This window comes from Musa acuminata, chromosome BXJ2-2, assembly GCF_036884655.1.
Source record: "Musa acuminata AAA Group cultivar baxijiao chromosome BXJ2-2, Cavendish_Baxijiao_AAA, whole genome shotgun sequence".
NCBI classification, from domain to species: Eukaryota; Viridiplantae; Streptophyta; class Magnoliopsida; order Zingiberales; family Musaceae; genus Musa; species Musa acuminata.
In genome coordinates, this window is record NC_088339.1 from 20380858 (window position 1) to 20405522 (window position 24665).

General features: G+C 38.1%; 3 protein-coding genes across 8 annotated transcripts; 1 reads left to right on the forward strand and 2 right to left on the reverse strand.

Annotated features, from left to right (window-relative positions):
• Nucleotides 1-1407: 1407 nt before the first annotated feature.
• On the forward strand, nucleotides 1408-6707 carry LOC135605274 (pentatricopeptide repeat-containing protein At5g65560-like). 6 transcript variants are annotated; one of them, XM_065095165.1, is made up of 7 exons: nucleotides 1408-4292; nucleotides 4437-5260; nucleotides 5491-5542; nucleotides 5635-5696; nucleotides 5863-6033; nucleotides 6129-6386; nucleotides 6470-6707. In XM_065095165.1, the coding sequence occupies exon 1, from the start codon at nucleotides 1525-1527 to the stop codon at nucleotides 4108-4110; it is 2586 nt and encodes an 861-aa protein (XP_064951237.1). In that variant the 5' UTR covers nucleotides 1408-1524; the 3' UTR covers nucleotides 4111-4292; nucleotides 4437-5260; nucleotides 5491-5542; nucleotides 5635-5696; nucleotides 5863-6033; nucleotides 6129-6386; nucleotides 6470-6707. The 6 variants fall into 6 exon arrangements, with proteins under 6 accessions (XP_064951237.1, XP_064951239.1, XP_064951236.1 ...); XM_065095167.1 differs by having other exon boundaries at nucleotides 4437-4813; nucleotides 4933-5260; nucleotides 5863-6386; XM_065095164.1 differs by having other exon boundaries at nucleotides 5491-5547; nucleotides 5863-6386.
• Nucleotides 6708-7408: 701 nt separating this feature from the next.
• LOC135605275 (alkaline/neutral invertase A, mitochondrial-like) lies at nucleotides 7409-12712 on the reverse strand. The gene is made up of 6 exons (XM_065095170.1): nucleotides 11365-12712; nucleotides 10513-10678; nucleotides 10211-10422; nucleotides 8586-9079; nucleotides 8157-8205; nucleotides 7409-8073 (listed from the first exon to the last, which is right to left on the reverse strand). The coding sequence occupies exons 1-6, from the start codon at nucleotides 12040-12042 to the stop codon at nucleotides 7747-7749; spliced, it is 1926 nt and encodes a 641-aa protein (XP_064951242.1). The 5' UTR covers nucleotides 12043-12712; the 3' UTR covers nucleotides 7409-7746.
• Nucleotides 12713-13328: 616 nt separating this feature from the next.
• On the reverse strand, nucleotides 13329-19845 carry LOC135605276 (T-complex protein 1 subunit beta). The gene is made up of 11 exons (XM_065095171.1): nucleotides 19674-19845; nucleotides 19517-19573; nucleotides 18663-18728; nucleotides 18463-18574; nucleotides 18175-18303; nucleotides 17187-17258; nucleotides 16818-16933; nucleotides 15617-15693; nucleotides 14189-14674; nucleotides 13735-14050; nucleotides 13329-13642 (listed from the first exon to the last, which is right to left on the reverse strand). Exons 1-11 carry the CDS (start codon nucleotides 19677-19679, stop codon nucleotides 13496-13498), a joined length of 1584 nt encoding a protein of 527 aa, XP_064951243.1. The 5' UTR covers nucleotides 19680-19845; the 3' UTR covers nucleotides 13329-13495.
• Nucleotides 19846-24665: the final 4820 nt, after the last annotated feature.

A 24665-nucleotide genomic window follows, 5' to 3' on the forward strand; every position in this document is an offset into this window, starting at 1 on the left:
AATAATCCAAAAACATCATGAATTTAAAAAAAAAAATAGTTTGATTATTTTTTAAATTAAAGATATTGTTTGAAAAAAAAAAGTAAAATAGGTATATCAATTGAAAAATACTCAAAATATGAATATTTTCTAAAAACTAATGTAATATATTGAAAAGCAAAAATTCATTCAACTAAAGCATAGTTAGCATATAATCATCCCATCACATTCTAATTAGCAAGCATGATGATATTCCTCTAAATATTAGAATCATATCTACATCACTAAGTTACACATAATAAACAGAATTTATATAAATTATAATATAAAGTAGCTTAAAATCAATACTATCATGGTTAAGGTTTTAAATAATAATAATGTAATTATAAATTTAATATTTTAGCTATATTATGTGACAAGAGATTGAATTGCATACCAATATTGACAAAATCATAACATTCACATTAGAACTAATCCTTATAATATAATCTTCTAAAGCCTTCAATCTCCAACATCATGGTTTCTTATTATTAATATAATGAATGACCTCTAAGATATCTTATTTTATATATATATATATATATATATATATATATTCTGTATGATTTTTTTACATTCTTAAATAGACCCTCTACAACAACAAATAAAGTTCTTTCTCTTTATTTTCTTATCATAAGATAATATATATCTGTAATCTGAATTCATGTATTATCACATGAGAACTTAGAGGCCCAATGGTAGATCATGCAGACATTTATCTTCTCAAAGGTTTGCCTCATGGGAATTGCCCATATTATTCTCTCTCAAACTTACACTGTTAAGAGCTTGAGATAATACAAGGTTATCAGTGTATTATCAATAGGAGATTCAATAACTTTTTTTATATTTTCTCTATTTCTAGAATGCTAATCACATATTACCTTTTATATTTGTATCATATTAGTATAATAATTTCTATACTTAAAAATTTAATTTTATAATTCTAAAGTTAAAATAAAATAATTTTATTTATCTTAACGTCATCAACGGTATCGACGAAAAATACAACACATAACATCACATACTAAATTGATGTAAAATTATTTCTTTATCAATATAATTATTAAAAATAAAAAAATAAATTTATTTTTTCATATCGATCCATGATGTTATGTGTTATCAATATGGGTAAATAGTAATGCTTGTTTTATTTTCAGAATTATAAAAATCTTAATATAATTTTTTTTTTTAAGTATAACGATCGTGATATTAGAAAACGTTGACTTGGGAGTTGATATATACACCCTGATTTCACTTAAGTGCACCGCTTTCCGCAGCGCCGTAAACGTACGTTGGTGAGCGTGTCATATGAAATTTATCGCGTATGTTTATCTTGGGGTATTTTGAGAGTGTTAAAGGCTATTTACGTCCATAAAGATTTAAAGCCGGACTTTTAACAGCCGAACCTTTGGACGTCCTCCCGGCCGCCCCCATTTCCCCTCCTCCTCCCTCCCTCCGACGGCAGAACCCTAATACGATGGGTCGGCGCATGTATGGATCCTGACGATGAGAAGATCGACGGCTGTCATCAGGCCGCGCCTCGCCGCTGCAGCCTATAGCCCTACCCGCTGTTCGTCCTCCTCCTCTAATTCGGCCTCCATCTCTCCTCGAGAAACCCCGACGGTTGATTCTTCGGATCCTTTGTCGGAGCTCTCGTCCGTCCTCACCCGTTCCAATTGGTTAGATGACCCCCGCCTTCCCCGCCTTGCGCCGTCCCTTACCCCTCACCATGTCGCCGCCCTCCTCCGGTCCCGCCCCCTCGAACCCCGCGTCGCCCTGGGCTTCTTCGACTGGATCAGCCTTCGCCCCGGCTTTCGCCACACCGTCGATACCTACTCCTCCCTCCTCCAAACCCTCGCCCGAGCCAATCTGCCCCCCCGCCGTGCCGAGAAGATCGTCATTTCCATGATCAAATCCTGCTCCTCCGCCGTGGAAATCCACTCGGCCCTCCAATCATTCAAATCCCTGAATCAAATAGGTTTCTTCCCGAGTCTCCGATGCCACAATTTTATGATGATGAAGTTCGCTAGGTTCCAGATGATTGCCGAGATGAAGGACCTGTACGAGCAAATGCAAAAAGATGGTATCTTTCCCAATCTTCATACCTATAACACAATTATTAATGCCCACTGCAAAGAGGGAAACATTATCGAGGCTAAGGTCTACTTGAACTACTTACTGCAAGCCGGGCTGGACCCAGATTCCCATACGTACACCTCGTTCATCTTGGGGTATTGCCAGAGTGATGATTTTGTTCGGGCCTGCCGGGTGTTCCTGTTAATGCCACTGAGAGGCTGCGCAAGGAATGAGTTCTCATATACTGTTCTTGCTCATGGGCTCTGTGAAGCAGGGAAGGTGAAAGAAGGTTTATCGCTGTTTTCATTGATGGATAATGATGAGTGCTCTGCGGATTTGCACATTTACACAGTGATGATTGGTGGACTCTGCAAGTTGGGAAGGGATGTTGATGCGAAAATGATGCTGAATGAGATTTCACAGAAGGGTCTGGTTCCGAATGTTGTTACTTATAATGTTCTGATTGACGGGTACTGCAAAATCGGGAAGATTAACGATGCGTTTGGTGTATTGGATTTGATGGAGTCCAATGGGTGTAAACCAAATGTTAGGACTTACACAGAATTAATTTGTGGGCTTTGCCGCAACAAGAAGGTGCACAAGGCCATGGCTTTATTAACTAAAATGCTTGAGGATGGGTTGCTGCCAAACCAAGTAACCTACACTTCGTTGATTCAAGGACAATGTATGGAGGGTGATACAAATAGTGCCTTTAGGTTGCTCAGTTTGATGGAGGAGAAAGGCATGGTTCCCAACGAGTGGACATACTCAGTTTTGATTGGTGGCCTTTGCAAAGGTGGAAAAACTGAAGAAGCTATATCATTCTTTAGATTCCTATCCCAAAGTGGCGTGAAGGTCAATGAGGTAGTCTACACGACATTAATTGATGGATTATGTAAGGCTGAAAAGATTGACATTGCTCATTCATTGCTGGAGGAGATGATCTCGGAGGAATATATACCAGACTCTTACACCTATGGTGCTATAATAAATGGTTTGTGCAAGGATAAGAAGTTGCAGGAGGCTAGGTCCTTGTTTGATTCTATGTTAGAGAAAGGAATCCAACCAACAGTTGTCACATATACCATTCTCATTGATGAATTGATCACAGTTAGTGGGTCTGCAGAAGGAGCAATGGCTTTGGAGCAAATGATTTCTTCAGGTTGCAAGCCTGATGTATTTACTTATACCGTCCTTGTGAAGTCATATTGTAAGGAAGGAAGGTTAGAAGAAGCTGAAAGTTTGATGGTTCAAATGCAGAGAAATGGGATTGCCCCTAACACAGTCACTTATACCACATATATTGATGGATTGGTCAACATGGGTTTGTTTGATCAAGCTTTTTCTACTTTCATGACTATGGCTGAAGCTGCATGCGAGCCCATTGATGAAACTTATAGCATATTGCTCAAACTTCACTTAAAAAAGAAACAGGTTGATGGTTACTTTATAGATGCTAATCGCATGTGGGAGAAAGTGAGTTTGGATGTTGTCCTAGAACTCTTTGAAGAGTTGGCTAAACAGGGTTTTACCCCTACAGTGAAATCTTACAGTTGCTTTGTGAAAAGTTTTTGCAAATTGGATCGGTTGGAAGAAGCCAAATCTTTGCTCTTTCACATGCAAGAAGCCTGCAAAGTCCCCAGTGAGGATATCTATACATCCCTGATTAGTTGTTGCTGTAGACTAAATAAGTATTTAGAAGCTTTGGCGTTTATTGATTCCATGATTTCATGTGGATTTATGCCGTGTCTGGCATCTTACCAAGTTCTGCTTTCTGGTCTTTGTGATGAAGGAAGCCTTGATGAAGCTAAATCAGTCTTCACTAGCTTGCTTTCTAGAGGCTATAATTGTGATGAAATTGCATGGAAAATTCTCATTGATGCATTGCTTCAGAAAGGCCATGTCGATATGTGCTCAAACTTTTTGACTATAATGGAGGAAAACCATTGTGCTCCTAGTCCTGAGACATACGATAATTTGACTAAGGAACTTTCTTGTATAGTTAATGACGATTGATGTATTATCGAGGCCCCTAATGATCAATTCTGACTGGTGGATGGCTTTAAAGCAAATCTTACTATCTTCAACAATTGGATTAGCTCAGATGCACGATGCACATTGCCATTCACTCCATAATAGAAGTTGTGCCCTGAATTCTGAAATGTGCATACCTGCTCTCTGAACCCATAAGCTCCAAGGTTTGGCCCTCCTATACGTGTTTTTTACAAGAATCAAATTGCTTCTTATTCACTTTATTCTTTTGTTATTCTTGTTTCTAATTTTTTATTCATATGATTTGGATTTTTTTTCTTTGACTTGCAATTTTTCCTTTTTTTTGCAAGTTTGGGCTATAAAGTTGACTTCCTACTCCTTTTTCTTCGGTTATCCATAATACTGAAGATATGGATCATCATCATGCTGGGATTAAAGAGAAATCAGCCACATCTGGGCTCAAGGAAAAAAGTGGAAGGAAAAATCGGCTTACATGAAGCAAGCAAACACGGATTAGGAAGTATGTCAGTAGTTGAGGAAGTATTTTGGAAATTGTCACCATGTAGCTCGAATGCAATTGTCGCCCCAATCAGGCCCAGACACTGACTCTCCAGACCATATGGGACTGTTGATAATTTACTTGGCTAGAGAAAGATCACCCAGTTTAATCTGTGTAATGTACATGGACTTGATGCCTGATGCACACGTTGCGTTCTTCAAAAAGCAGGTGCCTGTAGTAGCATATGTTGTGAGATATATGTTGCAGAAGAATATTGCAAGCAAGCTGTGACATAATATTTGAGTGAGAAAGACAACCTGAGATTTAAAATTTGTGTGGCCATGCAGGGTCTGCATCAAGAATAGCACTTCTTGCTCTTTGATTCATGTGCAAGTTGCTAGGTCGAGCTCCAGCTCCTGAGATGTCTATAGAGGATGATTACAAGGTGTTGGTAGATGATGGAAGTCTTGATTAGTTGGAGTTTAGGATGCCACACAAGCCTACGGAGATGAAGATCATGAAGTCACAGTAGGGAAAGGTTCTTTTGATTGTAGCCGAGTCTCCAATAGATATTGATGAAATGGACCATCAAGTCAACATTATTGCTTTGGTTACATTACAAAGTGCTTCTTATCCCTGAGGACCATGGTCTATATTGCTGCTGTACCAGACAATGTGAAATCATCAACTCAATTGAGTTTTTCATTCTTTTCTGTAAGAAATATTCATTCTAATTGAACATCCTAAATAAGATATATGAGTCATCAGGCTCCTGTTCCATGCCACATTGTTCCACTTCTATTGTTTTGATGATTTTGTGAAGCCTTCAAGTTCTGCCTTTTAAGTTACAAAAATGTATTGCTTGTGTGTGCCTTGCACTCTTATTTTAGTTTGCACCTTGGCAGATAATTACAACCGAAAGCTGGAGTGTGTTTCTGTTTATCCTATGATGCTCCTGTGAGGTTCAATCTGAACCAAAATTTGTGCATTAATTTCATTATGATGATATTTTTTGGTAATAAAACATGATCTTTTGATTGAATATGCAGCTAACGAGGCATTGGAACAAGGACTGAAGAATTTAGTGTCCATCACTAGAACTGGGCATGAGGTAACTCTGATCATGGCTTGCTCCTTATACACCTCCTCACATGTTACCAATATTCAATTGTTAAGTAGCCCTTATTTTACTCGTAAAAGTGGCTGCAGTCAGATAGACTAATATATTAATGTTAAGCTGGTAATACCTTTTGCTGTTTTGCATTTCTTTGAAGCAGGTGCTTACTGGACTAATACTGAGAGATATGACACAACAAACCTTTGCTAAACTTTGGACATAATGATTTGATCATAAAGTCCATCTTGAGAACAGAACTCAATCGAAGATCCTCTGCGATGGGAATAAACATTTTGGTCCTTTTTTAAGAGGAATGCAGCATGTTTCAAAGGTACAAGGAACACTGGTCAAACCGATTGCTTCAGAACGCACTGCTTCATTTATTGTTTTATAAGCCTTGTTGCTTATCAAGAATGTGCCATCCAGACCGATAGAAGTTGGAAGGTGAATGTGGCTGTGCCTACAACAATAATTCCTGTGTCATCTTCTCTTGGGTGTCAGACTAACCTGGTCCGGGAGCAGGACCCGAAAGTTATAGTTGACACTTCTTTTCCTCATTTAACATCAGAACTAGACACTTCTTTTAAAAGAAATGATGTCTATATGTGAAGCATGTTTCGGAACCTATCTTATATGTAAAGCTTGACATCCCCACCTTCCTGAAGATGATCTCGCCACATCAAGGTACCATTGCTTCATCATCTTTTTTTTTTTTTTTTTCTTGTTCTTCTTTACACTGCTCCTGTAACAGCTGCCATCTCTTGCAGAAGGGCTTTGGGTCGACATACTGGTTGCTTTGAGCATATGCTCGACCACATCAGCTCATCACCATCATCACTGGTTGACCCACCAGCTTTGGGGGCTTTGATAAAGTCAAGAAATAGTCATAAAAGTTTGTAATGGTGGATCAGATTTATAAGAGCTTAAATCTTGTGTATCACATTATTTTGTGTGAATAATCACTTATAATAAAGAAAAATGTTCCGCGGAAGCAATCCCAGAAAACTGGTGGATCAGGTTGTCTTTTTCTAAATTTCCCCCCTTTTTTTAGGGAACCAGAAATTAGTGGAAAGTCGAAATAAAAATCATTTGGTGGATGTGGAAACATTTTTTCTTTGGAATATCTCTCATCATATATATCGACAAAGTCAAACATGGGTATCGATAAGGGACCCAGGGGCAAACTGGTTGACTAATTTTGCTCAAGAATGTCATCCTTCAAAAGTCTAACATGTGTATCGAGAAGGGACCATGGAAGTTTGTTATTCTCATCACATAAAAGTTGACAGTCAAACATGGTATGTTATTCTCATCACATAAAAGTCGACAGTCAAACATGGTGGGTACCGGGAGTTGAAAAAATAATATATAATTTTCACCACTAATCGGTCCGAGGATTTGACCTCAATCTCTATTTTAAGTTCCAATCTTTAGGAGGAAGGTGGTATTAGATTTTCTTCAAGTAATAGAGAGTTTTACATTCCAAAAAAAAAGAAAAAAATGCATGTCATCAGAAAGTGGAGGCTAGAGATGAGCTTTCATGAGAGGCAAGTCACCATCTTGTTGTTGTGGAGGCAACAAAACCATGTCCATAATGCAAGGGATTACAAGTGCTCAACTAGGGGGTATAAGCATTTCAAGCTCCAAATAAAACCAATCACAACAACAAATTTCAAGTTGAAACTAAAATTAATCACAACACCAACTAAACTTTGGAATACAATTCACGACAGTCGTATAAACTTTAATCCGGGTACAGAGGTTACTGGTAATCATCAATGTGTCGTCAACATATACACATCACTTGAAGCCCAGCATTGGGCATCATCAAGCCCACACAGTCACCATGGATGGTAGCTCAACAAAAACAATGAGCATTGCATCATGAGACCACTGGGCAAACAAATCTCATCTTTAGCTAGACAGGAAGGGGCTCCATTCTCTCTCTTCAAGTATGGAGGTGGATCCCTTCCATGTGTGATTTCTTTCTACTATACATAATATAACCATCAAGAAAAAAATGAAAAAAGATATGTTGATATAGTCAATGAAGGACATGCGACTTGGCAGCACGGCGGGAGCATTGGGTCCGAGGACTCTTGATCAGGTTGCAGGCACAGCCCTCCAGAAGCTCAAGATCTTCCTCGAATGTCAATATGGAAGCCATTTCTGGATTCTCCAAAAGCAATTTTGAAGCCAGGAACCCAGCAATAGTCCATGTTTGATAAAGCCGCGATTGCTTTCCGATAAATCTGCCAGTCGGAGTGTCATAGTATTCAGGCCACTTGTCGTTTGAAAGTCGGTTCTCAGCTATGGTAATTGCCTTTCGGGCCAATTCAGGCCTGCCCATTTTGATGCAAGCCGATGTGAACTAGAATATCAAACAAACAATGCATTTAGTAAAATTCTCGAGGAAATAGAAGATACAGAGTGCTCATCGTAAAACTTCCGTACCTGCCACAGCAAAGTAGGCCATGATCCACCATTATGATATGACCAGGGCCTGCAAAATTCAACATTATTGTTAGGAGAAAAAAAGAAAGAAAACCTGTATATAAAAATATGTTTTCTTCGCTGATAGAAAAGGAAATAGTATGACAGTTTAACTCACAACTACATCCTAGATTTTCTATCTCCCAAAAGAAGTCCTAACAATGAAGCATATTGATATTAAGTTCCATAATATAATTTGTGTACTTGTATTTCAACGAATGCATGCATTTCAATAAAGCCCTGAGTAAGAACTATTAACCAAAAAATTCATAAAAAGCTTCAGCTTGTTTGTATGTTTCACAAAATACTGTTCACACTGATCAATATAGAGGGGCATATAGTTTCAAAATCACAGAATACTAAAAAGGTCATGCTGGGTTAAGAACTTACGTATTCTTTGGATCACTCCCTGTAATTATGCGCCATTCTTCGTACTCTAAAGCAGGATAACATATCTTCAGTGGCATATTCCCAACAAGGTCATCCCATTTTTCTTCAATAAGATCGAGAATGCCCTCAGCTTGTCTTGGAGTGGCCAAAGATGAGACAATAGCCCATAAATTACCCAGCGAGAAGAACCTAAAATCCATGTGGGCTGGCTGAAGATTCCCAATAAAGTAACCACCTTTTTCAGGAACCCAATCCACTAGCCAACCAGGGATTTGCTCAGGATAGATGTTGAACTTGTTAATTGCATCTTGGGAATATTCTTCTGTCTTGTAACGATAAATCTCATTGATCTTCTTCATATCCACCCAATAATACTCTCTGATGTGGAATGATAGGGCACTGAGTCTGTTATTAATAGCACGCAGCAGGCTCTTTGATCCATCATTGACGGCAATCATTTCACGTGAGCAACGCAAAGCACAGTAGAACAAAGCCTGTATACTATAAATTGTCAAGCACATGTATATAAATAATAATTTGATCATATCAAGCAATCTCACTCATTAAATCTTCAGAATTTCTACATATCAGAATGCAAGTTACCCACCAAACAAGCAGAACTAAGATGTTTGATTAAAACCTAACACGGATTCAGGTTGGTAGTCATTGGCAGTCCCTAGTTGGTCATGCGTAGTAGAAAGAATACTCCAGAGCTGTGTACATAATTGACATTAAATGTTCATAAACACTGTTTCATTTTACACTCAGCTTAGTTTTAACCGACAAAGATATAATTACAGTTAGTTTAGCTGTGTTTGGCACAAATATATCATGGTCAACTTGGTTTAAAGGCATAGTATATAATAGTTATCTTCTAGATCATATTTGTACTTTGTCCATACATGCAACGTAAGATGATCTTCTGTGAAATTAAGTCAGGTCAAATGCAAGTTTATTTTCCTACTAAAACTGTCGGTTATCTTAAGTGGGCAAATTTAAAAGTAGGTTACAACTGCAGCAATCAACAAACTCTGTTCACTTTAAAATTTGAATGTAAACTAATGTTTGATAGAAAGTATGGAAAATGACATGACAATCCCACATTATCTTGTTGAAGGATTTACTTTATTTTTGGGCTACCCAAGGGCATAAATGTGCTTTGTGATTCATGATTGTTCCCAAAAAAGAAATAATAAAAAATGGCCACATATCCTCTTTTTTCTCCTTACGAGAAAGGACTCTTCCATGAGCTTCCTCATTATAACATTGATTGTTTTGCTGGTCAGAAGGTTCTCTTATAATATTTAAATGCACAAAAGAATAAGAATCACCCTATTACTTGTTCTATGGCTAATTTAATAGTGTCATTTTAAGAAAGCAAAACCTTGTCTTGGACATTTTAACTGAAGAGTACTACATGACAGGTTTTATTTATTTTCTAAATAAACCTGCCAATAGGTTCAGGAATACCATTCACAATGAATTGCAAGCCCAACAACAAAACAACAATACACATGTGAAAATAATTCTTACGAACCAGAAATAAAAGAAATATCTGATAGCCAAACTGAAAGCAAGCTACTCCAAACTTGCTAAAAAAGAAAATGCATCAGAACTTAACTTACTTGGATTTCAAGAGGATGTCCATGAATGCCCATTCGTCGATCTATCATGCAAGAGCCATCGGTGACAAGGAGAGTAGGAAACATGTCAAACCCATCAGATAAGCATAAATTCAGGATAAGTTTGATGCCAGTTTGCACATCCACTCTCTCCTGTAATGTATAGTCCCCAGTAATCTTTCCATAAGCTCTTAGCAAGATAATCCACCACAAACCTGTCAAAGAAGACCATGAGATCTAAATGCCTTTAAGAAATTACTACTATTCCAGAAATGTACCACTCCAGAAATGTTCGACAGGCTCACCAGAATCTACTGGAGCAACACGTCCAATTGCTGATTCGCCAAAATCAGGGTCCAGCATCTCCTCAACTTCATCCTTACTTACATCCAGAGGAACACTTCTGACCTTAAAGCTTGCCGGCATCAGCCCTTGTCCAGGGCTGTAGCAATCCACAGTCTTTTCCCAACTCTATATATCAAGAGAACATACTCAGGTTTGAATTCAAATCATGCAGACAAATCTTGTCAGAGATATCTAAGTTCATTAACTTAAACTGAAACCAGGAAACATTCAGTGCATTGTCTTAAATTCACATACAAACAAGATAGTTTGTGTAGGCAACAGTCTTCAAGTTTTATGCTTCAAAGCTGATTGTAGAAGCATCTGGTTGTTATCATATTGTCATGGTTGCTGTTTCACTAGACTTTTCAGGGATGTGAAATTGGAATAACTTTGACTTATTCTGGAATACAGACTAAGACCAATAAGGACAGTTGGTATTGGCAGGTCAAGTAATCAAAATGTTCCGACAGACCCAACAACAATCATAAAAAAAAAACCATCCCCCAAAATTCAATAAACTCAACTTTGTAGCAATGTCTGATCTGATCCCGATTTTCCATTTTAAATCTTCCTTAATCACAAGATGCAACGTCGGAAAATGAGAAAGATATCTGAAGATACAGTATGAACCCTAATTTTTTGCATAACTGAAGTAGCAACTTGTGATACAATTAATTATCAAGAGAAATGAAGATGAGTTATCGTCTAAATCCACAAAGAACTCATTGAAACGAAATAAATTTTACCAAAGAGATCTACTACAAAATAATAGATGCCAAGGGGAAAGAAAAGGGGATTTTGATCCGTTTTACCTGCAACTGCAAGGTGTAGAGGAGAAAATTCCGGACGATCTCTGTCTCCCCCTTGAGGAGGAAGGCGAGGGCGGATGGCACGAAGTCGCGGATGAAGACCTGATCGTAATTGAGGGCCTCCGCGGCCGGATCAGTGGCTGCCACCGTTCCCACCGGGCTCCCACAGTACTCCACCACCGCATTCTTCAACAGTCTCCACGCCTCCTTCTCCGACTCCGAAACCTCCCGCGCCTTGGTCACCTCCGTTCTCTGCTCCTCCTCCACCTCCTCAACCTTCCTCTTTTCTTCCACCACGAGCATCCGCTCCTTCTCCGCCACCCTCTCGATCACGAGGGGCTCGACGGCGGCGAGGCCCTGGACGAAGATCCGCTCGAAGGCCCTATCGACGCCAGGCACGGGCCCGGCCGCGGTGGACAGTCGGCGGGCGTCGGACACCGCGGCCTCGTCCCTCGCCGGGGCGAGGGCGGCGCGGACCAAGGACGCAGCGGATCGGCGCTGAGGGGCGAGTGAGAGGGCGGGCGCGCGGCGGCGGTCGTGGGGGCATCTGGGGAAGAAGAAGGCGGCTGCGGCGGCGGCGCGGCGTTGGTGGCAGGGGCATTCCGGGAAGAGCTGGGCGACAAGGAGACGGCAGCAGGGTCTTACGGTGACGGCGATCCCCATGGAGCCGGTTGCATTCATGACACAGACCAGGGACCAAAACCAAATCACTACAAACTAAAAGCTGAAACCTCACAAGAACCAATCTAGGCGAAAATGAACGAAGCGGAGAAAGGAAGAAGAAACGAGATGAGGCAACGGAGAAGTGCACGCTGGGAGAGGAGAGGCGTGCGTTAGTTTCTTTATAGGGCGGTGGGCGTGAGGAAAGGCGAAGGAAACGGGTGGCCAACGACAGGGAAAAAACACCAAAAAAGAAATAAACAACATCAATAAGACTCGAGAGAATTAAAACATGTGGAAGAACCACCGATCTCCACGGCACCGTCAGCAACCGCGCTAGTATTTATCGACGGCGATGAATCGTGAGACGTGGAAATGCTGCGGCGCGGGGGGAGGGGGGAAGGGAGAGGATCTCGGGGTGGGTTGTGGATAAGGCTTGTCGGTTCTGACGTGGCGATGTGGCACCAATGGGTCGCGCTCTTTTTCCATTTCCATTGGCTTTGGGCAGCGACCGCGTCAATGAATCGGGTGCGCTTTTTTCGTGGCCTCCAGTGTCCCGAGGACCATTCTCTTGTCGCCACGTGGTGGGAGAGGAGGAGAGGGAGTCGTTCACACACCTGCCGTGGCCAAGAATAGTAGCACCTTTTTCACGGCCGAAAGGGATGCGTCGGTTGGCGGATAAGCTTGACTCGTAAGCTTGTTTTTGACTCGAATCAAAGTAGGCCACTAATTTCTCTTGAGCTATGCTATAGAATAAAATAAAATTATATATACGAAAAGTCATCATTACCTACTCGTTTTTCTTCCAGAAACTTGGGTCCGTCAGACTGAAAAAGGACGATGCAGATAGGAAGAGAGTTCCTGCCATTGAACAGATCCATGAAAATGAAGTAACAGAGAAAGTTCAAATGAAACTTCCAAGAATCTTTCTTACCTAGGAAGAACGAACGATCCAAACTTGCACTCTAAGCTTCTTCGCTTATGACTCCAAGCAACATATTGCGTGAGGGCAGGGATGTCGAGATAGAGAATTAGATAGAACACTAAGTCACTCGACAACTCATCAGAGCATGAATAAAGAGTTTTTAAGGCTGACCTGTTTCTACTCGAATGCAGTCGGTCTTTGCTTGCAGGTTGTGCCCACCATTGTTGATCGGACAACCACCAGGCATCTCGGCTTCTCCTGGGCTAATGCAAATAGCACAAGTACAATATCAAGTTTGATCATAGTGTGAGTCACGATAGATAGACCCTTGCGATGAAGAACATATAATGATGTAGACTTTGCAGACCTTTGGCACAACAAATGTTCAAATTTAATAGTTTACTTGATCAAGAAATAGATAAAGCACATGGTTGGGTACAGAAATCAACTCAATTGTTCATAAGCACTCATCCCCATAGAAAACATTGCATGCAAACCCCTCGACGATAAGAGTCGTTGCATGCTCAAGGTTGAGGTGATGTATCAAAATCACATTCTATCTTCCCTTCTCCGTGGAGCGCAAGTGATAATCTCGTCAACCCTCAATATCATCTCAGCTGCCTCGGTTGCCGACAAAAGAACAGCTTGCTTCACCTTGAAGGCCTCTGATATCCCTAGTTTGTCCATATCTCCAACCTGTGTCAGAGAACAGATTTGGGAGATTCAAAATGAAATTAAGCATTGGCTTAGCACACAAGAACAAGTATGCACCATCCTGTTCTACTTACACCACCAGATATGATGTCAATTCCTGCGTTAGTTGTGTCCTTGTGATGCTCAGCTCGAAGTTGAGAGATAAGCTCAGCACTGTCCAAACCAGCATTGTCAGCAATGATTGTAGGTATTGCTTGGAGTGATCGCGAGAAAGCCTCAATGGCATGAGATTTCTTCCCTGGAGTCTTACGAGCAAGTTCGTCTACCTCCTTAGCCATCACCATCTCAGGCCATCCACCCCCAAGCAAGACCCTACTATCATTCACTGTCTGAGACAGCACACAGAGGGCATCGTGCAAAGACCTTTCTGCTTCATCCAGCACATGGGAACTAGAGATAATAATATAAAAATCAAGTGATTATCGATTTCATATAGTAAGTATCAGCCAAAAATCAAGTGAAAGCTACCAACACCGCTCTCAAATCTAAAGCAAAACTGAAGCCTGTCAAATTGTGTCAAAGACATACCTTGCACCTCTTAGAACAACGGTACAGGCCTGACCCATCTCAACACCAGAAAAATGAATCAATTTGTCCTCCCCAATCATTATCTCCTCAATCAGCTTGCAATGTCCAAGCTTAACAGACTCCGGGTTATCGAAAGTTGATGCAATCTCACCACCAGTCACCAAGGCCAGCCGCTCAATTCCATCAAAGTCAGCATGCTCAATGGCAAGAATACCAGCATCTGCAAAGAGTTCCTCAGGGAAGTTATAAATCAGCTGCCTGTTGACAAAACAGTTGATGCCATGAGCTATGATTTTCTGCACTTTTTGTTTCATCTTCTCCTTTTCAGCCCCCTCGATCTCCGCAACTTTAGCCATCGAATCAACACGAACTCGAGCCCCATATATTTTGACTTTGTCAGTATCCATAGCAGTGTTTGCCACCAAAATCTTGGCATTTTCAATGTGTTTTGGTTGACCAATTCCTATTTTCTTGTCAAGAATAAACCTGCCCATGGTACCGAAGATTTCAGATATTAAGAAAACAAAGCAAAGTCTCAAGTTTCACCACTTAAACTCCGGTTTGGGATTCACAATGCTTCTTTATACTAGAAAACAAAATTCTTTAAACATGCAAGCATAAACTGCATTGCGAAAACAGCCCTACAAGTACAAAGATCAGTTATTTTGAACATAATCATTAGACCATGATGTCAACAAAACACAAAATCATGACAATCCAACCAGCACAGTTTTTAAGAGTCCTAAGAGCAATATATTATGATAAAAGGCAACAAGAATTGAATAAGTGAAATAAAAAAGTTGCAATCTCGACAAGAATAAGGAATGTGTCAAAGACTTCAATGAGTAGTAAAGAATCACCAAGGAGTAATATTTGGTCATAGCAACTATATTAAGGAAGTCATTAACAGGACAATGACCTCACAAGGAAAGAATAACCCTAAAAAAACCATATTAAACTACATAAACATCCACACAGTCACCCTCAAAACCACAAACTATTTTCAAGAAAAATAACTCTTTAACATCATCTCACAACAAAGGACATACAATGAACCACATTCACCAGTAATATATAAATTTAACATGCCAAAATGCCTATTGCTAATAGTGTAGTTGAATTTTCCGCTCAGAAACACCACTGAGCTTTAACCAAAAAAGAACTTATGAAGGGTAGTCCATCAAATTTTGCCAAAATTGTATATCCAGGTATCCACGTCTAACTTGAGTAAAGTATAAATGCAATAAGAAACTAATTATCATAATGACAAATACATGGAATCATAAACAATGGAGGAAATATTTATCCATGATTAAAACTCAACTACACATTTGAAAAGAAGTAGAATTCTTTGAGTCAAAAGAACAAGCATTTACAGATCACACACCATGAATAATAAATCTTTAAAAAATGTAATGAAATGCCTACCCTTCATCTAGAAATGAATCTTTAAGCGAACCTCCAGCCTTCTTAATAATCTGGATAGACTCCAAGTTTGTGCTGCCCTGAATAGTTGGCAAAATACACAATTTAGGAAATAGGTTTAACTAGCAACAGAATCTCACAATCCTTTTATTAGCTTTAAAGTGATTACCTCAGTAAAGAGACAACATTACAAGAGATGTAGCATCACATCAAAGCTTACAAAAAACGTTATTAAACAGGTACTGACCAAATAAATCACTATTCAAATCACCTTTTTTTCTCCTTACTCTCTTCATGTTTTTCTTATAATTAAGAACACATAGGAAGAACATATGTAATGAGATCTTACATATGTGAAGTACAGCAATACTCTACTAATGAGTAGTATAAAATATATTGCACCACATGCAAATGTAACAATAAATATATTAAATTCATGCAAATGAAGCAAATACAATTTGTGAAGGGTCAACAGATATGGTTGTGTGTATAATACCAAACATAAAAAATATGTTAATAAAATATGGCATGATTGTATTTTTTTCAAAGATATTAGCTAATCTCAAACAAAAAGTATAATTTTTTTATTTAATATCCATTATTATCATGCTTGTAAGGTTAAATTGATTTCAAAGCACAAAAACAAGCAAGTTTTACTTGATCTGAATGTCAATAAATATTGCATTTGAATTATTTAGTCAATTTTAACACATGAAAATGTGTGATTAGTTGACACTTGAAAGATCAATAAGCAAACTAATTTTTTTTTTAGGTTCCTTGTATTCTTCGACCTTATAAAATTGACAACCATTGATGTCATATAGATCCCTGAAAAATACTTATTTTTATAAATCCTTTAATGGTTAATATCTCATTGCCAATGGCAAAGGCATGCCATTGATGCTCATCATCTCTTCATTTTATCCCTGCAAATCCTCATACAATAAATTACTTCTCAAGACATGATAAACAAGGGGGATCTTTCCACAGAAACATTTCTTACATAGAGGCATTGCATAATTCGAACAACTGTCTTACAGAGTAGGGGAGAAAAGAAAATGCACCTCAAAGTCAAAATGTGTAATAGAAAGTAAATCCAGAAGAATAACTATATTCAATAATTTTAATACACAATGACACAACTGAAAATATGTTGTTTACAAGAAATAATATAATCATTGTAGAAAACAAGATTACTACATACCTTAAGCCTCAAAACAGCATCGACTGCTAGTTTAGCAAAATGTTCCTTGTCCTGGGAGAGTATTTTTGAACTTAAAGTTGTCATAGCAATTTTCATCAAATCTGACTTAAACTTATCTGCATCATGAAAATAGCACATAATGATAAAAAAAAATGCGAAGGAATAAATATAATATGAAAATAGAAACAGGTTCACTTATCCTTCAATCTAAAAGTTACAAATTAACAACCTAAAGATAATGAGAACACCTCAGATAGCTATGTGTGCTCCCATTAAAAGTTACATTGTCAATTTGAGCATAAGCTTATGCATAACTATTTGAAGGGTTGGTCTTAGTCTGGCAAATTACACATTCAAAGTAACTGATACCTGGATCCTGTTTGTTATCCTTAGCCTTCAGCAGTAAAGCATTACGTGCACACTCAGCAGCCATTCTGTAGCCTATAAGATCATGAAAACAGAACTCTAATATAACAATAATTCAATAAACAAATAAACCCTTCCATTAGCTAATCTTTGTCCACCACAAAATATTTTAATCAAGAAAGTGTACAAGAAAGAGAACATGGAGCAAGGATCATTTTATTTCAAAGTATGAAACTCCTGATACCACAATATCACTACAAATGTAAATCTATAGCATGTAAAACATATAAAGGATCAAAAATCAAAATATTTTGCTCATATTTTGTTTACAAAGATATCCACTCAAATTCGTGGTTAAAACCAGATCAACTATTATTCCAACCTCAATAGAGATACCAATCATCCTTTATGGACCTAGTTGGCATTACCCACTACCCCCCCACCCCATAGAGCTCCATTAAATATCAACCTTTTTTTTAGAGGCACTTACTCTCACTGATTCATATATTCTTCATAATTGGATAAATCTCCTTGATCCTTAAAAATAAGCTTTACCATCAAAATACCACCTACTATCCCACTTATGTGTCACCCATGGTTTAACAGAATAGCAAGTCACTGAATGTAGAATTCTTCGGCAAAATTTTGAGTAAGAAATAGGATTATTTTATTTTGCAAAAACATGTACAGAAAGCAAACAGCCTAGTACATTAGGCTTCCACCAATATGATGGAAGCCGAATCCTTATCTCGAAAAACAGAGAGCATGTTACAAATAATGTGGATCATAATTTACTCAAAAGAAAATCGATACAGGTAATCATGCCTAGAAATTCATGAAAAGAAGCACAGATCAATACTGGAAAGATATATCTCATCAGCTTCATACAATACAATACATCACACTCAAACTTGACAATCTTCACATTATCATATAAGTAGGATGTGCCACAGCATAATACATATCTAACATAAAGAAGACAAAAGTAGACCTGAAATAATGGTCATCGGATGAATTTTTTGATTGACTAATTTTTCAGCCTCCCTCAGAAGTTCTCCAGCCAAAACAACAACCGATGTTGTCCCATCACCGACCTCATCATCTTGAACCTTGGATATATCTAGTTCTAAAGTTAAGGAGTTTCATTTTCTGAAAATAGTCACTACATCATGATTAGCTTTTAAATAAAGAAGTCAATTAGATTGAGAAAATTTGAAAAAATAAGAATTCAATAGCACGCAAGACAGGAAACTAAACAATACAGCCTGGCAAAGGATACCAACAAGGACCTTAGCAGCTGGATTGTCAATGTGAAGTGACTTCAAGATAGTAGCACCATCATTAGTAACAGTAACATTGCGTCCTCGGCCAGTTGATTGCAATATCTTGTCCTACCATTAAGCACCGCAAACCACAGGTTAATTTGATTAACAAGGATTGAACAAACAGCTACAGAAATTAAACAATTGAAGGGCCTACCATTCCTTTTGGCCCTAAAGTTGTCTTCACCAAGTCGGCAATTGCCATGGCACCAATGAACGATGCCTGCAAAAGACAGTTCAACTATGAGATCAACTTTTTAAAGCATCGTATATGTATGGAAGAATATCTTAATATGTAAGATTCATATAACACAAAAGAAGCTAACTGAATAAGAAAATCCAGATCAATGTTTGTAAGAGACCATGCCTCTGACCAGAAATTACCTGTTTCCTAGATATTTAATTATTAATTCAAATATGCTATAGCTTGCGACTGTTGATCAATTGATATCCTCCTAAAACTCAGTCAACTGCCTGTCTCACTATGTCCATAATCGATATTCGATATGATAATCCAATATCACTAGGTTTCAGCTTCTAACAATTAATAGGATGGATGAAAAAATAAACACTATCTTAATGTTTACTTATTTCACATGACAATATCACTGCAGCCTTAAATAACCTATGGCAGCAAAATGAGGGTTCAATCCTTAGCACTTAAACATATGTAATTACATCATGCAAAAGGGAATAATGTAATACTAGTTGTTTCAGATTCATCGCATGTTTATACTCGTCAACTCCGTCTTTCAACTTAATATATACAGTTGACTAGACAAAAGAAGCGCAATGCATAACAACTGTTTGTAACCGCCAACTTCTCGACCTTCAACAAAAAATTGTTCTTCTTTTCCTCTAAAGTTATAAGTAACGCTCGAAGTCAAGTGCATTGGAGTAAGAGAAAATGTCAGAAAAAAGATCGATGTTGTCCATTAAGCTAGATCCAACGACAGAAACTACTCTAAGTATAACATATTATCTAAAACGGATCAAAAAAAGACTGCATACCATCCTCGCCCGATCTCCTTTCTCCTCGGTAGCTTCATCCTTAAGAAGCCGCGCAGCCTAAACACCAAAAGAATCAAAAGAAGGTCAAGGCAAAGCTCTGTCATCAGAAATTGTTACAGAACCTACCAAGAGAACTCATCGAAACGACTCAACATACCGCCATTTCACAAGGCCGATGGATCTCTTAGAGCTTGCAGCAGATAAAACTAGAAATCACCCACGTCGAGCAAAGCGATCGGGGTGAGCGACTGCGGTACTACTGGCGCTTCCGTCGCTGCGGCTTCTCTAAGAAACCAAAACCCTAAAACTTTGCCGAGCGGGATTCGAGAAAAGTCGAGACTACGAGGGCCTATATGAGCCCAAGAAAGATCCACAGACTTAATAGGCCGAACCCCAAAAGGCAGCCCTTTAAAATGGCGTCGTCAGCACATTTATATGGCTGCAAACGGATCGGATGGCGGTCGATTCGAATCCGATCCGATAAATGAAAAATCCGAGCAACAAATATTTACATACGTATGTAAGTTATATAATAGAATCAGATAGGTAAAATAAAATTATTTGGATCGCTGGATCATAATCGTCATTCGATCCGATAAAACCAGATTGAATTGGATCGAATTGGATCCATCAACACCATTGACCTTGGCAATGAGATGAAGAGAATCGGTCAATGTAAAAAGACCGTCACGTCGATCGATACTTGATTTGGCTTAGGATTTTTGGATTAATTTTTTTTAATTCGAGATCAAATTATTTTAAGATAAGTGTTCTAATCTTGTTCTACAGTAATTTTTATCCTTAATTTATCTTAATTATGAGTATTTTGAACATATTTGTTCTTGAAAATGGTATCAACCTCCTTCAACCACAAAATTGTTTTTGTTTTAACTATAATTTTTTTACTAAATTCTTATTATATGAGTAAAATTTGATCCTTTGGAAATTAGATTTATATATATTTTTTTAATATCTCGAAAGATTTGGAGTTTAAATCGTTCTATACTAAATTACTTATAACCTTTTATTAAAAGCCTTAGGGTTAAGATTTATTTTAGTTCCATGATTTTAGTCATAGATCACTTAAGCTATTATTATTTACTTGTATCTAAAATAACTCATAAATTTTAATAAACGTAGCAAATAAACTTCTCCCATCAAGTTTAAGTTAACAAATGTAATCTGTTCATAATAAACTATTAATATAATCACATGTGTAATTTAAGTTTAAAAAATGATTAAGGTTCATTTTATCTTTTATGGTTTTGGTCATGGATCACTCAAGATATTATAGTTAATTCATGTCTAAAATAAACCTTATATTTTTTAAAATGTAACATATAAGTCCCTCCCGTGAGTTAACAAACATTATAGTCTGTTTACGTGACATATTAATTCATAATAAATCATTAATATAATAACATATGTAATTTAATTTTTAAAAAATTGAGACTACCGTCAATGATGGAAGGAGGCATCGTCGTGGAAGCAACCACCAACAGCAGTATCAAGTCGTTGCTGCTTAAAAGGCTGTCGTACGCATGTAGCCTCTCCGGTGCTAATGATAAGCTCAAGAGTTTTCGGTCTTGTCTAAGTTGGATGTGTGTTGACTAGTCTGATGCTATGCACACAATGATCAACAACGCCTCTCACTTCGTCCTCTCCTATGCCCTCACTCACCACACATATGACGTGGTAGTTTACCTCTCCCTCACTTCCGCCTCCAACCTCTCTTACTTCTACTTCTCCACCTTCGTCCATCGCTAAGGCTTTCGCTGCTTCCTCTTCCTCTACAAGATGATTTTTAATCTTTTTTTAGACTTAAATTACACTTATCATTATATTATTGATTTATTTTGAGTCAACATAGCATGTAAGCAGATTCTAACATATATTAACTCAAACTTAACAAGAGGGACTTATATGTTATAATTTTGAAAATGTAAGATTTATTTTAGACACGAGTAAATCATAACGACTTAAGTGGTACACCATAAAAATTATGTGCTAAATTGTACCTTATAACCCTTTTAAAACTAAAATTATATATATTATTATATTAATAATTTATTGTGAACGAATATATTATATTAATATATTAACGTTTAGTAACTAGACTTGACGAGAGAAGCCTATATGTTATGTTTTTGAAAATATAAGGATTAATTTGGACATGAGTAAATCATAAGAGCTTAAGTGATCAATAACTAAAACCACATTGGATAAAATAGATCTCAACACCAAACTTTAATACGTACAAAAACTTGTTTTATTTAAAACTAGACTTAGTATATCCAAATAATTAATTCAATATGCTTAATCATTTTCTATCATAACAAAATTATTATCAATTCTATCTGTTCTTATTTCCTACTCTTTCAAATTAAATTCATCTATTTCTTCCATACAGATCCTAACATTTCTGGGAACATCTAACACTGTTGCAGGGATTATCAACAGAGACGCCGAGCCATATTTAGCATCCGACAATAGGCCTTTCAGAAATGATACTACAGCAAGGATGGTAATCGCGATTGCGATTACGACGACCACATAAGAAAGATTAAAGAGATTGATTACACGCACAACATACTTCGAATTTAAAGTGGGGAGTTGTTGGGAAGAAACCTGTTAATGCGGAATAATTCTTTTCCCTCTTTGTGTATCAAAATAGGTTCCTCATCAAAATACCAACTTGATATCAAAATGCTAATATCAATCAGCACAGCATAAATAATAGAGCAATAAATCAATCACACAGTGAGACCAAATCTTTTTAACGTGGAAAACCCAATGTGGGAAAAACCACGGGACCGTAGTCCACCTCAAACTTCCACTATCAAAAATAATGATAACAGGTTTACAGTAGGTCTTCTCTAGAATAATTAGAGGATCAGAATAACATCAAGATCATAGATCTTGGCTCAAGGATAGCATATCTTCATCACATAGGATGGATCTACTCAAAAGAGAATTCGAGGTCTCACGGAGTGGATATCGTAGGAAAGTACCTTAGAGAGGGTAAACTACAGATCAACACCGTTAGGATTGTAGAGTTTGCTGCAAGGATTCTCCACATAAAATTTAGGCCGAAACTAACAACGTTTGGCCACCGATCGTCAAGCAGAAAAACTCAGAAACCTTACTTTCTCTCTCTATTTCTCTCTCCTCTGCACGCCGCCGCACGCACGCTGCAATCTCACTGTGCACGCGCGCACACACACTGCACGCACACTTCCCAATTTTGCCCTTTCTCTCTTAATTACTGATTTGGGCTCAATAGACCCAATTGTCCAAGCTCACATATGGGCTGGACCCAACAATTCTCCCCCTCCAACTCATATGGTAGGCTGTACCAAGCCCGCTCTTCGCCTACATGCTTCAAGCTTCTCCTTAGGCAAAGACTTTGTCAACATATCTGAACCATTCTCATTGGTATGTACCTTTTCCAACTGTAATTCTTTCATCTCAAGCACATCACGAATCCAGTGATATCTCACATCAATATGCTTGGATCTAGAATGATATGTTGAATTCTTAGAGAGGTGAATAGCGCTCTGACTGTCACAGTAAACAGTATATCCTTCCTGTTTCAAGCCCATTTCCTGTAGAAACTTTTTCATCCATAAAGCTTCCTTGCAGGCTTCAGTAACTGCTATGTATTCTGCTTCTGTGGTTGATAGAGCAACACACTTCTGTAACTTAGACTGCCAAGAGACTGCTCCTCCTGCAAATGTCATCAAGAATCCCGAAGTGGACTTCCTGGAATCAGTATCACCTGCCATGTCTGCATCTGTGTACCCTTCTAACACAAGTTCATCATCACCAAAACATAAACACAACCTGGAAGTACCTCTTAGATATCTTAATATCCATTTCACTGCTGCCCAATGTTCCTTTCCAGGATTTGAGAGAAATCGGCTAACAACTCCAACTGCATGAGCTATATCTGGCCTAGTACAAACCATAGCATACATCAAACTGCCTACTGCAGATGAGTAAGGCACTCTGGATATTTCTTCTTTTTCTTTCTCACTTGTAGGACATTGTTTTGAACTCAGCTTGAAATGACCTGCAAGTGGAGAACAAACTGCTTTGGCTTTACTCATGTTGAATCTTTCAAGAACCTTTTCAATGTAAGTCTCCTGAGATAGCCAAATCTTCATTTTCTTCCTATCACGAAGAATCTTCATGCCAAGTATTTGTCTCACCGATCCTAAGTCTTTCATGGCAAAAGACTTACTTAGCTCTCTTTTAAGCTTTTCAATTTTTCCAACATCATGGCCAACAATCAACATATTATCAACATATAGCAGTAAAATAATAAAATCATCATCTGAAAATTTCTTCATAAACACACAATGATCAGATGTGGTTCTATCATACCCTTGGCTCATCATAAAGGAATCAAACTTCTTGTACCACTGTCTAGGTGCCTGTTTGAGTCCATATAAGCTTTTCCTAAGCTTACATACCAGATTTTCTTTTCCCTTGACTTTGAAACCTTCTGGTTGTTCCATGTAAATTTCTTCTTCTAAGTCACCATGAAGAAATGCTGTTTTTACATCAAGTTGCTCAACTTCTAAATTCAAGCGGGCAGCCAAACCAAGAACAACTCGGATAGAGGACATTTTCACAACCGGAGAAAATATTTCTTCAAAGTCAATACCTTTCTTCTGACTGAATCCTTTCACAACTAGTCGTGCCTTGTATCTTTGTTGTGAGCTATTGTTTTCAGTCTTCAATTTATAAACCCACTTATTCTTGAGAGCTTTCTTCTCTTTGGGCAACTTTACCAAGTCATAGGTGTGGTTCTCAAGCAAGGATCTCATCTCTTCTTGCATGGCTTTAACCCACTCACTCTTATTCTCATGTAGAATAGCTTCTTGGTAAGTTTCTGGCTCTCCCTCGTCAGTAAGCATAACATACTCATGTGGAGGATATCTAGTAGAGGGTTGTCGCTCTCTAGTGGATCTTCTCAATGGAATCTCAACTGGTGGTGGAGGTGCCTGTTCAGTTGGTTCAGCATCATCAACTGTAGGTGTATCATCACTAGTATTCTCACCACAATCTTCTTGTTCATCTCCCCCATGATCATCATGAACTACAGGTGAAGGAACTGGACCCAAACTCCAAGGAATATAAACAG

Bases quoted from the DNA above. Each gene is read 5' to 3' on its own strand.
- LOC135605274 (XM_065095164.1), top strand. From the start codon at position 1,525: ATGAGAAGATCGACGGCTGTCATCAGGCCGCGCCTCGCCGCTGCAGCC.
- LOC135605275 (XM_065095170.1), bottom strand. From the start codon at position 12,042: ATGAATGCAACCGGCTCCATGGGGATCGCCGTCACCGTAAGACCCTGC. The intron at 9,080-10,210 runs GTAAGTTAAGTT...TATAGTATACAG, and splicing joins GACATCCTCTTGAAATCCAA to GCTTTGTTCTACTGTGCTTT. The intron at 8,206-8,585 runs GTAAGTTCTTAA...TGAATTTTGCAG, and splicing joins GGGAGTGATCCAAAGAATAC to GCCCTGGTCATATCATAATG.
- LOC135605276 (XM_065095171.1), bottom strand. The intron at 18,575-18,662 runs GTAGGCCCTTCA...GCTTAATGGTAG, and splicing joins CTTTAGGGCCAAAAGGAATG to GACAAGATATTGCAATCAAC. The intron at 18,304-18,462 runs GTATCCTTTGCC...CTTTAGAACTAG, and splicing joins AGCTGCTAAGGTCCTTGTTG to ATATATCCAAGGTTCAAGAT.